At 33.7% G+C, this 16,645-nt stretch overlaps 1 protein-coding gene across 3 annotated transcripts; it reads right to left on the bottom strand.

Annotated features, from left to right (window-relative positions):
- Positions 1-2,566: 2,566 nt before the first annotated feature.
- LOC147382228 (putative hydroxyacylglutathione hydrolase 2, chloroplastic) lies at positions 2,567-16,128 on the bottom strand. 3 transcript variants are annotated; one of them, XM_086427678.1, is made up of 9 exons: positions 15,976-16,101; positions 15,079-15,138; positions 13,657-13,842; positions 9,234-9,437; positions 7,570-7,693; positions 4,788-4,888; positions 3,666-3,740; positions 3,453-3,551; positions 2,567-2,845 (listed from the first exon to the last, which is right to left on the bottom strand). In XM_086427678.1, exons 1-9 carry the CDS (start codon positions 16,072-16,074, stop codon positions 2,699-2,701), a joined length of 1,095 nt encoding a protein of 364 aa, XP_086283804.1. In that variant the 5' UTR covers positions 16,075-16,101; the 3' UTR covers positions 2,567-2,698. The 3 variants fall into 3 exon arrangements, with proteins under 3 accessions (XP_086283804.1, XP_086283806.1, XP_086283805.1); XM_086427680.1 differs by having other exon boundaries at positions 15,001-15,138; positions 15,976-16,095; XM_086427679.1 differs by lacking the exon at positions 15,079-15,138 and having other exon boundaries at positions 15,976-16,128.
- Positions 16,129-16,645: the final 517 nt, after the last annotated feature.

The raw sequence follows: 16,645 nt of genomic DNA, 5'->3' as shown, positions 1-16,645 counted from the left end.
TTAACCTAGGTTTTGTACTAGACTAGAATAAAATGACTTAAATGTCTTAACCTTTGGTTTTCTCCCCAAAATCAGTCATCTTCAACCTTTTTATGATTTTATTTTCTTTGAACTTCGAACTTCAAACCTCAAGAGCAAGATAGTATGATAGTATTTTCAGAGATGTACAAGGATCTACTTTTAGATATACAAATCAAAAGTTTCTATAAGACAATGAAGAAGTTGGGTTGCAAATGAGATTGAACGAGTTATAGCTAATAACTTAACGATTAAAAATATTTAAGATCATGTTCAACCTTAGCAATTAAGATTCAGTCTTCTTCAACTTCAAACCTCAAGTATATATATATATATATTTGATGAAGGAGAAAGATGGACATTTCAGACATAAAAATCAAGTAATTTTTTACCACACATTGAAATCAAGGTTGAACAAATTAAAAAAGTTTTGTGTTTTAAGACTTACAGAATTTTGTTAGAAGTTGAAAACAAAGGTATTTAAGTCATTTTACACTATCTCTATTTCAAAACCTAATCAAGGGGGCATATTATCAGTTTGAAAAACAAGTGATACCTCTAATATTGACCAAAACGTGGAAGTCTAAATAACCTTTTTTTTACCCAACCATGACGCTTCTTCACACTCCATTGAAGTATGAAGCAAAAGAGCAATTTGGCCATTGTGGCGTGCGTAGTGAGGGCAGCTCACAAGTTCCAACAAACGTTTGTTTGGTAAACCCATGCATCTACTACTCGCACCAAAACCTCAACAATCACTCCAAGATACAACAAACCTTTCTAAACACGGGCTCACACACACAGACACAGTTTAAAATATCCAAATGTATCAGTTGATGCGTATTGGTATTGGCCAAGACCTATACGAAACATTCAATGTTTTGAGAATGTATCAGTTTGGTTCGAATCAGATTTTTTCCTTCACTGAAACATTCAATTGATACGATATTTAAAAAAAAAAAAAAACACACACAGACACACAAATCCTTGATTTTTCTTTCCAAAATCAGTCATCTTCAAACCCTTCAGCCTTTCTGGTCTAAAATCAATTGAATCTCTATCATCAATCCATCATTTTCAACTTCACCTTAATCCCTTGAATTTTTTTGAGTATAAATTCATTAATTAAAAGAAGAATACAACGATAGATCGAGGTTACCAACCAAAACAAAAAAATCAACAACCACATAAGGCGTCCCAACGATAAACAAACTCCTCGAAAATACCCATTTAAACTAGGGATAAAGTTTACACCAAAACAATAACCACCCATGAATTTTCATTCATGAGATACCAAGATGATACAGGCAACTCATCTGAGTCTCAGACAATTTTTAAAACCATGTGTGAGAACATCAAATACGAACACGGTGTTAAGCCATACATGTGTCAGCAGTGACAAATGTGGCCCTGCTCTATAGTCACTGACCGAAAACTACAAGGGATCGTCCGTCAGAGTATGACCATGCCCATGAAGAGTCTACGATCTCGAGATGCGACAAGAGTAATGCCCCACTTTAGGCCATACTAGCCTACATAAGAAGATCGTGGTACTTACACCTCTTAATTTAGTCGAGTATCAGAATTTTTTTGCAAACTCCCTCTCCCAAAGAGACCGTTTAGAAATGGTAATCGATGAATAAGGGATAGGCGAGAAGGAGAATGAAAAAAGATTTGGAAGACATCCGACTCCAAAATCAAGGAGGAGACTTAACACATATCAAAATGTGAGATACACAGCACTGTGAACAAGATATACCCATTTTTTTTGGCATAATTTATAGGATCATATAACAAAAATTGATCGCTAACATATTTAAAGAAAATTGTTGTAACGATAGGATAGATGACAAGAACTACAAAGAAACTACCATTATTCAAAAGCAATGACACACAATCAAAAACAGTTAAAATGGCCGCACAATTAAACTCCTTGAAAAATAACTTCTTCTTTTTTAATATTGCAAATCACTAATGATTTATATGTTTCCCAAATTATACAAATAAAAAATTATTTATATCAAGGGATAAAAACACATGGGACCAATTTTTTTTAAATAATTTTTTTTTTCTATCACAATCTTGAATGATAATAGTGTAATATTCATCTCTCAACACTTTACAGCTTCACCATTAGACAATTGCCAATCATCATTTATTATCTAAACCCAAGATAATCAACCAATGGGCCAAGTTTTTCATCCTTTATTTCACTTTCTTCTCCTGTCTTTATAGATTTTTGCATAAATGCGTCTTAGAGAAACTCTAATTCAGTTAGTAAGATTCTTTAAATTCAGGTTAAAAATGAGATCAACTCTTAGAAATATTTGTATTATTCTTAATTGTATATTTATTCTATACTATTTTAGAATAGAAGAATTCAAATAATTGACAAACGTGTTGAAGTATCCAAATGTTCTTATACTTTGTGGGGACTCAAATTTCACATTGAGAAGATTTGTATTGATACTTCGAATCAATCAAATAGTTCAACATGTTTGTGGGGTCCAATAATTAGATGGTCCAAACTTGTTCTATAACCCTCCCCTATCAAAACAGATCCTTGATATTGAATGAAATAAGTACATATAGATGATTTTGTACAAGATACACAAATAGTGTTTTATTATTCTAACAAGTGGACCCAACACTCTAAAAACAGAAATCAGAATCTGATGTCTTACCAGTTATCCTTCGCTCTGCGAATGACACCCAAGGCTTCGGCGTCATCTGCAGTCGATGGAATATTTAATGTGTTCCGGATTTCTATGCTTGACAAGCGAAGAAAAGGATTACAAGACTTCTCTGTCTTCAATGTCGTCGGAATCTGACAATAGAGCAGACATTACCAACGTAATTAGCTATAATTGGAAGTTACAAACCCTTCCGTAACAGAAACTAATTTAAAAAAGAGAGATTCTATTGCCTCACCAACTTTTGCTAACGCCACCCCAATTCATATGTAAATCACCAAAGAATTAGCCCACATCTTGGGGTGGTGTTAGCAAAAGTTGGTGTGACAATAGAAGCTCTGTTAAAAAAATCCTTATTCATCACTCCCCCCTCACCAAAAAATAAATAAAATAAATAAATAAGAGCCACTCTTCAACCTTGGGTTTTGGTGACAAGAAAGCCACTTGTTCTCCGGATGACTTGATTAATTAATCAATCTCAGTTAATTGCATGACTTGATTAATTAACAGAGCTTCTATTTCCACACCAACTTTTGCTAATGCTACCCCAAGATGTGTGCTAATTCTTTGGTGATTTACATATGAATTGGGGGTGGTGTTAGCAACAGTTGGTGTGGCAATATAATCTTTCTTAATTAATCGATCTTATTTAATGTTTTTCCCCCCTTCTAAATCAATGAGAATTCAAACCTAGATGACCTTGACAAATAACTCAATCGTTGACGAGGTTTTAGAAATTACCGTTGGCAAGCCCTTAGTACGGAGATGGGCTACATGAGCAGCATAAGACTGGAGTGCCTCATTCTTGGGCTCTATAGACAATGCGAACTTTGAATTACTCTGTCAAAAATGGATGTCCCACAGTCAATAACTTCAGAACCCCTTGCAATGAAAATCGGGTGAGTAAGGATAGTAAATGAGAATCTCGAGAGCCAGAGGAAAGATAAAACCTACCAATGTATATTCATGACCACAGTATATATTTGTCTCATCAGGCAAAGCAATGATTTTTCCAAGGGAAGAGAGCATCTACAACACAAACAATTTAAATGTCACGATTTGGCAGGACTGAAGTGAAGATGAACTACAGAGATATACATGTATGCAGAAAAAAATATTCATAGAAATAGTATTTTTTTTCGGATTTGGCCATTATTCGGTGAGAGATCAATAAGGTTAACCGGATAAATTCAGAAAAAAATATGTATTCCATGTACATAATGGAACATCAAGCACCAGATTCCAAGGATGCATGGACATGCATAAAATGTATGTATCTATCTAATGTATTTATTCATGGATATGGATTATAATATAAGATAGATATTAAGAGAGGAGAGAAAACTATGGTCTCTTATTTCCCTGGAAAGAGGATTTGGAAGCCTAAGGTATGGTTAATCAATAAGCACACAGACATTCGTAAAGATATTTGATTTATCAAAAAATAAAAAGTAGGGCATAAAATAAGTTGGATTTTATCCAAATCCGAGTGATCCAAAATCCGAATTTAGTGGGTTTGGACCCCTAGAGTAGATCCAAATAAAAAAAGGGTTGAATATGGGTTGATGTCCCTTGATCTGTGTTGGATCCGGGTCAGATACATATCCATCAAGATTTGAATGATATATTGCTTTGAAAATTATATTTTTATGTTTTTCAAAATATTCCTTTTCTACTACTTTAAATTAATATAACATGAATTCTTACAAAATAAAAGAATTATAATGGTAAAATAGAACAGTATAACATTCACAAAAGACATATAGCAGAAAAACATTGAATGGTCTGAAATTATCCGACCCGACCCAAATCAAGTAATTCGGTCAGATCTAGATGTAGTGAAAGCAAAATGATTTGGATATGGTTTTAGCTAGTAGGATCCGAGTTGGATTTGGATTTAAAAAATTTGGATCTGAATATGGATATACTCAGCTCTGGCCCAAACCCAACCAATTTATGCTATAATTTAGAGAAAGATTATTTGTGTGGAATTTGTTTACTGGTTGTTAATTTGCATGCACATTTTTCACTCCTTACCAAATAAAAAAAAATAAAAAAGAGTAGATAAAGTAGTACCTGTTCAGGGGTTCCTTCGAAAAGCTTGCCACATGATAAGCTGAACAAAGTGTCTCCAGTAAAAATTGCCCCACATCTAGGAAAGTAGAAGCTAATGTGGCCTGCTTAAAATTCATACGAAAAATTAGAAGACTTAGTGCAATTCAATCACCTCAAGCGGCGTCACTACAGTAAATTTCAGTGTTAGAACTTTTAGAAGAACCACCAGCAAGATAGTAATTCAATTAAAAAGATAAGTGATTAGTACATTTAAAACAATTGAAAATAAGTAAGTGCTACTCTAATCATTTTTTTTTTGCTTATCATGGGTATCCCCACCCTTTGGATGAGACTAATCCCACGGTCACATACACCACCCCCTCATAAAGTCCTACGTTCAACTGGTTGAGTTGAGGGTCAACCGGACCCTGGAGGGTGGCACCAAGTGCTACTCTTATCAAGAAAATGTACATTCTTGTGCAATCATTCCTTTTTATATACTGCTTCCGTTTTATATCTGTCTGTTTCTAAGAGTGCCAACTTAGCTAAGTTGGTAAGATTTTTTTTTTGCTTATCTACATTCTTGTGCAATCATTCCTTTTTATATACTGCTTCCGTTTTATATCTGTCTGTTTCTAAGAGTGCCAACTTAGCTAAGTTGGTAAGATTTTTTTTTTTTTTTTTTGCTTATCGTGAGTATCCCCACCCTTCGGGTGAGACTAATCCCACAGACACATACACCGCTCCCTCGGAAAGTCCTACGTGACACTGGTTGAGTCGAGGTTCAACCAGACCCTGGAGGGTGGCCCCAAGGAGTTCATTGCTTCATGGGGTTTTAAACACTTGACCTACTCTTCCTGAGGAGCTCATCAAGGCTCAGCTTGCCACTAGGCCAACCCCTTTAGATAGATAAAGTAGGGCTCAAACCTAAGATGTATCGAGTGTTGTTCCCACGTATTAGGTTCAAACCCCCTTGAACCCTACTTTATCTATCTAACCACTAACCTTTTGCCAATTAAAAAACAAAATTGCCTGTTTCTACACGACATTAGGATTCCAACGGAGCTGACATTAGGCTGGGAGATCACTCAGGTGGGACATCAATTGGAAAGTATAGACAGGCGTCTCATACCTATGAGTGTCTATATTAAACTTTCACAGCAAAAATCGTCTTGGTCATACTTATTTTTATGGCCCTTATCCCCTTCATGATTGTTTTGAATTTTCTTTTCTTTTACAAGTTAAACTTTTATTTCGAAAAATAGGAGGAAATGAGGGTCGAGATGACCACCCCAAAAGAAGGAAGATGATACAATAATGATAAAGAAAAACAAAGACATGCCCAGAGGGCCTCTAGATTACCTAAAGATTTTTTTATTTTTTTTGATAAGTAGATTACCTAAAGATTGCCTAAGAAACTCTGATATTACAAACTCAATCTCATCTGTACAGAAAATCTTCGAAGAAAACTCCTGTAAATTCCTTGAATACTTTAGATTAAGGAAGCCAAATATAGATATGACAATCTCTTGAAAAAAATGTGCATGAGCCTCAAAAACCCGATTTTCTCTTCCCAAATCACTTAACATACAGCAAAGGAAGCTATAGCCCAAAGCCTTTTCGAAACGGTGAAAGGAAATCCAAGCCGCTGCCAACCCCCGAATAATGCTACCATGGAACTAGGAAAGTAAGGAGATGTTAAAGAGAGAGAAAAAGTGAGCCCAGACTTCCAGAGAAAGCAAAGAATGCAGGGGTGGTTATTTAATGGGTCGACCTGGGAGATTTGAGGCAAAACAAGCCAATCAAATTTTGATTTTTAACCATCCTATCTATAGGTTATTTTTCTTCTTGAGTCTATTCCACTCATATTTTGCAAAGAAGAATAAATGTATGGAGTGCAACTTGGATAGGGATAGTGGGACAAGCATAAAGGGGGTGCACTAATTAAGATTGATTAACATAAGAAACCTTGAAGTGAATTTTCATCTTCTTGGTTTAAGTATCCACAACAGGAGAGGGGTGATAATGGAGGAAGTTTCCATAGAGCAAGTGGCTGAAAAGAAGATGTGCATTTGAAGTGGTATACACCAACATCATACCAATTGAACTAAAAGAAATCTTATGCCAATAATACCGAATATGCTTTATGTTAACTGGACTGACTAAGAAAGATAATATGAGAAAAACACACAATCGTATAAATGTGGGAATAGGTCCTACATGTGACAGAATAAGGGAGAGTTGATTGAGGTGGTTTGGTTATATGCAAGGAAGACCGATAACCACACTTGTGAGCAGGACCATTTAGGATGAACATCCTAAAACTGCAAATTAAGGAAAACAGAAGAAGACACTAAATGAGGTATTGAGAGCATATTTGAAGATGTTTGCCTTAATGGAAGACATGCCTTGACCTACTAGGTCAGACCATCTAATTGATGGATGGTAAAATGAAAACCAACTAATTGAGCCAAGTTTAGGTGCTGTAGACTCCTAGGTCAGACACACGAGAAGTTGTGGCTCCAACACCTTGCATGCGCACCCCAAGCCACACATTGGTATACCATATGTATATTACATTTGCAAAAGAATTATTATCATACTAGTTACATTCCAACAATATTCATGCATGAGAAAGAGAACGAAACCAATAAAAAGTGATAACAAGTGAATGTGGTTGATGATAAAAACCAATAACTAAGATCAAATTATTTATTTTTTCACAATTGTTTAGGATAACACATTCCTCAGTGCGTAAAGCATGCACATCATAACCATCTTTAGATAAGAATAGGAATACAACCTCGAGTATGACCAGGGGTTTCCATTACAAGCACCTCATGGCCTGCAAACATCCACTTGTCTCCATCCTTCAAAGCTATATCAATGCCAGGAATTCTATCTTCGTCTATGCTTGACCCAATTACCTACATGTAATTTCAAAAGTTGAAAATCCATGGGCTCAGAAGAGTAAAATTTCATGATATTTTTGACAATTACGAAAAAGAAACACATTTGAAGAAGGCAATAAAATATTTCCATTGGAGCATAACCCCATTAGGCTCTTTTTTTTTTCTGATTGTAGAAGATGCAAACATGTCAAGCGGTCTTGTTGCCCTATATGCAAATGTTCTGGATGGGAAGAATTAAGTAAAAAAAAAATATTGATGGATGAAAGACACAAGACTTATGAATATTTTATAAGGAAAATGGATGTATACTTATGTTTTCATGTCTGTTTTATGATTTCCTACAGTTTCAACAAATTCTCTCTCAATATTTCTATCATTTTTCACAAGATTTCCACTATTTCCAATGTATATCCATATTGATCAGAACATTTCAAAAAATATCTTCATTTCAAGGTTGACAGAAATAGACACCAAAAAGAAATTTTAATATCTTAGTTTTAGTATAAAATAGACTTCCTTGGAAGCCTTGCCTTTGAATATTATGATTATGAGTTAATAAAAGATAAATAATCTAATTTGAAAAGGGCAGAGCATCAGATGCACATGCCTCATAATTAAGGCCTGTTTATTTTCCAACATGTAGGCAATTATAATGCACTTCTGGAATTTTTTCTATTCTATTTACACAACCATGATGCTTTAAGTATTGTTCCATAGAATTGTAGTGCTTTTTAAATACAAAGCAAAAAACCATTGCAGAAAATATGGGATAGAGTTTTCCTTCCTAAATGCTGTTCTTGTTCTCAGACAATTGCAACTGGTCTTAATGATTGCCATAAAATATGGCATAGTGTTAATAAAAACTGTATAAATTTACAAAATATTCAGTTGAATTATATATAAATAATTTGACCAAAGTTTAAAATCCCACATCAAAGCTTGAAAAATGCCCTTCTTCAAGGCACTTGAGAATGGATTTTTCCTCTCATCTACAAGTGATCCTCATATATTCTGTATTATGAAAATTAACTAGGAAATAAGTTGACATTATATAGGAGATACTCGCAACACATGCATGTTTTTAATTGGAGAATTTGGGAGAATGGAAAGGTAAAATATTGTTTTCCTATGATTGTTTGGCGAAATGGTGGACAAACATGACCTTGAACATAATGTAAATAGAAGAGGAGGACCACATGAAGTATTTTTATCAACTTTATAAATGCGCCGACAAGACCAGTCAAAATAAATAAACCATTCATCAGAATTGTTTTCTAATCATTCTACTTTTGGATCTGCTATGAAAAAGAGCCAAGATAAATTCTAATGTTTAGCAAACATGATCATATATTTTTGTTGCTCATGCCAATTTGAATTGGTGAATATTCTATCATTTATTTATATGATCATCACAATTATATGGTTACAACTTACAACTATTTTTCTATTCAACAATATTGATATGCAATTGTAAAAAATAATAATAATAATAAAAATGATTGATAAGAGGCTGGCTTTCTGTAAATGTAGCAACTAGGAAACAATGTTATCATACCTTCGCACCATACCTTGCTTTTAACTCCACATTTCCACCAGTGTGATCATAATGATGATGGGTGTTAAGTATGTATGTCAAATTGCGATTTTTCCTATTAAGTGCATCTATTATAGGTACAGCTTCAGAGGGATCCACAACTCCAACTGTACCCGTATCCACATCATGCAAAAGATATGCATAATTGTCATTAAGGCATGGTACCTGAAGATGAAAATTAATAAAGATTGAAATAAGTAAGGGAAACATCTTAAATCATATAAGTAACAACTACTTTAGTGGACATACAAGCATCGATGATAGAATGAGAGATAACCATACAAAGCTAACTAGGGTAGGTTAAGAAACAGGCAATATTACCCTACATACTATGGTTCGTGCTTAGTAGATATTTTAGGCCTAAAATGTGACCATAATAGATGTTTAAAAAGAGATTTCTAGATAGTCTATCATATTATTTGACCATCTACTGCAATAGATCATAGATTGGATGACTTGGATTTGAAAAGGTCAAATCTTGGACCAAAAGATATCTTAGGTGGGACCTGACTCCCTTGCATCAACCAAAAATAAATTCTTTCTTTTTATCTTGTCTAGGAAGATATCCAATAGAGGAACAAATCTAATATTATAGCAGTCATTAACAGCATAAATCAGTGATACAAATCTATATAGGCCTTTAGAAGTAGATTACCTAAGACAACATAAAAGCAAATAAAAGTAACATAGATCCTGCATCAGAAAGATAAGGGAAGATGGCCCCAAGAAAATTAAAGGGATTAGATCACAAAATTAAGTAAAATTAGGATATAAGATGAGGAGGAAGTCAAAAGAACCCCCTTCAAAAAAGCTAATAATTCTCAATACCCCCATATCTTGAAAAGAATACCGAAGGCCAAGGCTTCAATGGCATAGTATATCTCAATTTGGAAAATCAAAGTGTTGTTGTAATACCCTGAAATTTTTATTACGTATCTCGATGAATAAATTTTATGAAAGTTGTTGGTTATTAATCAAAGTTGTGATGAAATAATTTTCAAGTCAGGCTTGTATTGTTAGTAGGTTTAGAATGGTCGAGAAACATAGTTTTGCATGAGCTTGATTTGATGGTTTAAGTTAGTTGACCCAAAAATATATTTTAGAAGAATATATATGAATATAAAGAGCTATTCATATTCATTTCTGTTAAAGCTATTGAGAGAAGTTGAATCTAAAAAATTGTTTGTTCATTGTCATTTGATTTAGGTTTTGTTCTCGGTAGAAAGTGAATAAAAGGCTAGTTGAATAAAAATTCAGGATGTCAAGTTTAGAAGCTAAGAATTGAATCCAATGAGGTAGGAAACTACCAATTTCTCCATATGGTTATGTGTTTTGAGAAAATGCTTTAGAAATGTTCAAATATGATTATTTTGCAAATCATGCAGGTATGTGTGGGTTTTGGATGAATTTGGACGTTTAAAATGTTTTACAAATTTCTTAGAATGAGTTCGTGGAAGATTTTGGAAGCTTTTAAAATGGAAACTGAGTTTTGAAAAATGCTTTCTCCAACGTCTGACTAACCAAAGGGATCCTCGGCCAACCGAAGCTCCTTTCGATTTCTTTTTCAAAAAACGTGTAAAATTGGAATTTTGTTCCTTGGCTAACCAAAGAAAAAACAACATTTTTGAAAAATGATTCTTGGCTATCAAGACTTCAAAATTCTCTTTTAAAATGTTTTATATTGTAAATGTAACTATGATTTATCACGAAGTGACTTGTAGAAGTCATTTGATTTGGAAGGTCGGCATCGAGAAGAGATTGAAATGGAAATAGAGTTTCCAATGTAATGTGTGTGGTACGTGAGTGACCATGAGTTATTTATACTTGTGTTGGTGCGAGGGATGTTATTTATACTCATGTTGGCACGAGGGATGTCATTTATACTCGTGTTAGCGCGAGCGATGCTATTTATACTCATGTTAATGAGAGGGATGTTATTTATACTCGTGTTGAAGCGAGGGATTAATTTACTTTGCATTGGTGCGAAAATGGGTGATGGATGTTTTATTTATTTTTATTATTTCACATTTTTGGGATCATATGGATTTGAAAAAGGAAAACATGGATTTATGTCACAGTGATTAAAAAAAAAAAAGAGGCTTTTGTGATTGGAAAAAAAAAAAAAAAAAAAGGGTTTTTAATTATTTATATATAAATGTGATCTAGCAAAGAGTTTGAGAAAGCCTATAAAGATTAGCTTGTTGATCTAGAATGGCAAGCTAATCTAGGATGACAGTCGAGGCATCCATTCACCTTGGTAGTATGGGATGCCCTGGAGAATAATGTCACACCTAGAATCTGGGATGTTCCTTACTATCTTTGATAGAGATCTTGGTTGTAAAGATAGAGGTATGGGACAACATACGCGTGATTCTTGAATTTCGTTAACACTCCTACTATTACACTGTCAATTGGATGTATATCTATAGTTGGATGTCGATGAGTTCAAAAGCTCGGTAATATGCTGATTTAGATTGTTAATGTTGAAATAAATTAGCAACTGTTTAATTCTTGATTTAAATGTTGACATTGCACATGTTCAAATGTATTAGTAGTTTTCCCTGCAATCCCTAACTATATGTTGAAACTTACCTTTCTTATTGGGTAACTTCCCTGTTACTCACCCTACATCATCTCAATTTCAGGAAGTTCAAGTGATTGATGATCAACTTAAGAATTGTTGCAGTTTCAAGATCAATAGGTTGTGTGTTGTGAGCGTAGTAGATAGAGTAGTTGGTTTATGTTGAGAGAGCAGGTTAGTATATTCTTTGAAGTTCGGGCCACTGTTTCTATTTGTTATTTATAAATAAAGGGCGTTGTGAGGTCGAATTATTGTTTTTGTTTATGTATCGTATTTATTTATGTTTCCACTGCAATATATGATGGGAGCAGTTCAGCAGCCCTAAATTTTGCCAAACATTTTTCAAAACATGGGTTAGAAGTTTTGGAATGAGCTGATTTTTTTTTTTTTTTTGAAAAGTAGAATGAGCTGATTTTTTGTGAGGATGATCTCTATGATGAGGAGATCAACCTCACCAAAAATCAGCTCATTTTGAAATTTCTAACCCTAGTTTACAAATTGAAGAATCGTGGACAGTCCAATTTTTGTAAATCACTTTTGATGGGGTTCGAAGTTTTGGAATAGGCTGATTTTTGGTGAGGATGATCTCCTCATCATAGAGATCATCCTCACAAAAAATCAGCTCATTCCAAAACTTCTACATGTTTTAAAAAATGTTTGGCAAACTTTAGGGATGCTGAACCGCTCCCATATATGATATCATCGTCTGAATTTGTTGAGTTATATATGTTTATCACTGTACAAGAAATATCTCACCCCTCAAGATTCTAACCCTTAATCATGGGGATGCATGTTAGAATTTTGGGGCATGACAGTTGCACTAACCCACCCCTTCCCAAAAAAGGAAAAAAAAACAAATAAATGAATAAATAAAATGGAGGGAAGAAATGCTAGAAATATCTTGAATGATTATCACACTTGCAAAGCTAAATGGGTGGTCTTCTCTTGATTGGTTGTCCAGTGCTGGGAGCATATAAATCAAACAGGATTATTATTTTATTTTTTCAGTTAATAGATAAAAAATTTATTATAGATAAAAAGGAAGGGCCAGTCGAACTTGTAATGACCAACCACTACATCTAATCAAAAAGGAATTTGGTTACTTTAATGTAAAATATATCGTTTTATTTGATGTGTCAAGCCTATGTCTAATATCCCACACCCTTCGTGAACATTTAGGACCAGGAAGCCTTCACTAAGAACATGACTTAACATGGTAGACAATGTGACAAAAAAATTTCACTAGTAACTGGTTCTCCAAAAAATAGAAGAAAGCATGGGAAATGGTATAGTAGCAATAAAGTTGAAAGCTATCTTATGACCAAAAATGTCATGAATGATGAATTAACCAGAGGAGCACCCCCAAAGAAATCATGTGCATTTATAGGCCAAACAATAAACGATCTGCACCATTATATGATACAATTGGAAAAAAAAAAAAAAAAACCTTTGTTCCTCTCATCTATTGCTCAAAGGTACAACAAGTGTTTCAACTTATTTCAAGTTTGTTATAATATTTTTCTTAATATTACCACTTACTTCTACTTTTTTTAAGAATCTTTAAACACATGGTGTTAACCAAAGGAAGGGAAGGGAGCATATGGTTAATCCTCTCGCCTTTAAACATATGGCTAATCCTCTTTAACTTTGTTTGTGGTGCACTTTCAAAAACAATTGTATGGTTGTGTTGAGGTAAGGATGATTATCCTCGAAGTGTCCAAAAGACCAATTAAAGAGGTACTGTAGAAAAAGAAATGTCAAAATTGTTGATCCTTTGACAAATAGAAAATGAAGTATGCTCACCAATTCAATTTGCAATGCGGAAATCGTATTGGAAATGCTACATAAAAATTGTGCAACTCCAAGTGAATAACTACTTCCACGCAAGGTTTTGAACGAACTCGACAATAAGCTCCCAAATCCATACAACAAACGTTTTCTAAAGAATTGTTGACTCATGCCTGGCCATGCACAAAATCCCCTCCTCACCTGTAAATATAAAATTAGATCTTGACTTAATTATAATAAATGGTGAACAATTAGTCCTCTTCATATCGTTTTTAAAAATGACTTACGCTAGAAGGCCATACTTTATTCAAATATAAATTAAAAGGCTTACACAACAAAAGAAAAAGTTTTCGTACTCACCTACAAGTATATGATCATAGTGATAATTTCATTACTGTCTGAAACATGTTAAAAGAAGTTTTAAAATAGTTGTGCAAGACAAATGGTGGTACCAAGATTCATATGGGAAAATGCCGAGTCTTATCTAGTAAAACTCTTGTTTTACTAAGTATTCAAGTATCGAAAATAGAATAGATAATAATTCATCATCATCAAAGGCTTATCCCAAAGATTTAGATTTGATCAAATGAACCTTGTTCCTCCATTCAGCTCTGTCAAGAGCCACTCTTTTGTTATTGAACTTTGTGTTCATACCATTTTTACTATATCAGACCACATGCTTTTGGGTCTTCTTTGCTCTCTTTTAGGACATTCAACTTGCATATTCATTCTTTCTATGGTTGTAACTGGTCTCAATCGAGCATGCCAAAACCATCTAAATCAACTTTCTCTTAGTTTATTGTACATTGGAGCTACGCTTACATTTTCTCGAAATGCATTCATTTCTAATTTTGAAGTAAATTTCCTACGTTCATATAATAACTTTTAAGACATTCTAAGCTCATCCTTATTAATGTTTTCCATATTAGTCAAGAGGCAAACTTGGGGTGCAAGAAATATGAAGACATGAGTAGGCAAAGGATTCCACCAAATCCACTTTTCAAGTGTCAATTTTTTTTTCTCCTTTTTCAATGAGACATTGGATAATCTGATATGGGTTGGATCAGTCTCTAGTTATCAGTTTTCTAGAGGACAATATTGTCTCCATCATTGATCTTTCAATACTCGGTTTCGTAAAGACTAAAGAAGTACCTCCCTTTCTTAAATATGACACCAACCCATGGCCAAAGGAGTAGATAAACAATTATTGTTATATAGAAGTTTCCCACTGCTAACTTTCTCTTTATTTTCTTCCAATAAAAATTTTAGATGTAAAAAAAAAAAAAAATTCCCACACCAAACATTAACTATTTATTCGCCTAATCAAAGAAAAGAAAAAGAATTTCTAGTGCAGCCTACCTAATGCTTTAAAAAAACACTTTCTATAGAAATCACTCAAGGAATCCCAGCCTACTCGCACATATAGAAAAAAAGTACCATGTTCGCCTTCTTTGCCGACGTGTGCAGGCATTTTGGTAATTTGCACAATGATTGCACCTAAAATCACACGGTTGAAACAATAAGAAAATCTATCAAGATGGGTGCCTTGACAAAATATATACCTTTCGATAGAGTTGAATGATGAATAAATATTGATGTTACAAACCTAAATATTTGAGAAAAGGCATAGATGATGATGATGGCAAATAGGGGATGCAAACTACTCAGGCAAGAGAAGGGATGGCATTCCCCACACTCAAATATAACTAAATCTTACTATATTCTCTTATCCCCATGAGTACGAAGTTCACAAATTTTCACTAAAAAAATATCACTCCAATTGACATTGTTTTTCATTCTTTGTTTTCCAAATATCAGTAGTTAGTCGAGCTCCGACGAAAAATTGAACTAGGTTTCTAAAAAATGTCTAATTTCCTGTGCAGTCCCTCATCTTTGTGTTATAATTTATCATAATAATAAATAAAAACTAAGAAAAGCTCTTAAAATATCTTTTTTTTTCCTTGAGAGAAAATAGAGATCCAGACCTTAGTTTACAGAGTCTTTTTTTATTATTTAATTTTCACAAAAAGAGACTGAAATTTTGATAATAATTTAGTAATAATTCTCTCTGTCTGTTCTCCAATTGTAGTTCCGATCTAAGCAAAATCTCCTACGATTTACCTCTGTAAAGATAATAACAATTAATTTCTATTGCTCATCATTTCCGATCCAAAAAAATTCTATTAAAGTGAAAAATTATCCCCAAAAAAAAATAAATAAATAAATAAACAAAATTAAAACCAACTTTGAATACTAAATTACTGATAGATATGATACAAAACGAACACAGATGTTAAAGAAATTCAGAAATAAATAATTGAAAAATAAACGAACCCTAGAGCAAGGCAAGGAGACCATGGCGCAAGATGCTTTCGAGAACATTTTTAGAGAAGAGAGAGAGAGAGATGCGGGAGTAAGTGATTCCTCCCACATGGCGCCCCGCTTGGGCCAAATGTTTATTTTATATTTCAGTCTTTTACTCGAGTCTCCCTCGACAGCCCACACTCAAGCGTTAATTACATGGAAAATTACTTAAAAGGACCCCTCACATGGGGATTTCTTTTCTAGGGAAAATTACTTGAAGAACTCTCGCGCGTAGGGACTTCTTTCTAAATAGTCCCTAAGTTTTAGCTGAACAGGACATTATTTACTTTTTCTTTCTAATAAATGGTTCTGTGAACAACATTTTCACCATTTTTGACGTGTGAAATGTCTAAATTACCCTTTCCTCAGTTCTTGATGATATGAAACTAAAGAGACCACTCTAATAGATCGATCTTGCTTTTATTTTCTCAAGTTCTTCTTCCCAATCTTCTATATGCTAAAATCGACACAAATGTGAGTTTTTAATACCCTTTTTTACTTGTTTTCTATGAATATAATAGATCTAAATCAAAATCCAAGTAAATAAATGGTTTATAAAGGATTTACGGGTCATCAATTTCATTTTGTTTGGTGTTTTGATGAAAAAATTGTGTTGGAATCAAAATTGCAAAATCAAACA

Source organism: Akebia trifoliata, chromosome 16, assembly GCF_017979445.1.
Source record: "Akebia trifoliata isolate Shusen 1 chromosome 16, ASM1797944v1, whole genome shotgun sequence".
NCBI classification, from domain to species: Eukaryota; Viridiplantae; Streptophyta; class Magnoliopsida; order Ranunculales; family Lardizabalaceae; genus Akebia; species Akebia trifoliata.
The sequence above is the reverse complement of the archived record's forward strand: the minus strand, read 5'-3'. Positions and strand labels throughout refer to the sequence as shown.

What these genes read in the sequence shown, in the direction of transcription:
- LOC147382228 (XM_086427678.1), bottom strand. Translation starts at nt 16,074, where the DNA reads ATGTGGGAGGAATCACTTACTCCCGCATCTCTCTCTCTCTCTTCTCTA. An exon ending in CCGCATTGCAAATTGAATTG is followed by an intron (nt 9,438 to 13,656) that starts GTGAGCATACTT and finishes TTTCATCTTCAG; the next exon opens with GTACCATGCCTTAATGACAA. An exon ending in TCGAAGGAACCCCTGAACAG is followed by an intron (nt 3,741 to 4,787) that starts GTACTACTTTAT and finishes TTTGTGTTGTAG; the next exon opens with ATGCTCTCTTCCCTTGGAAA.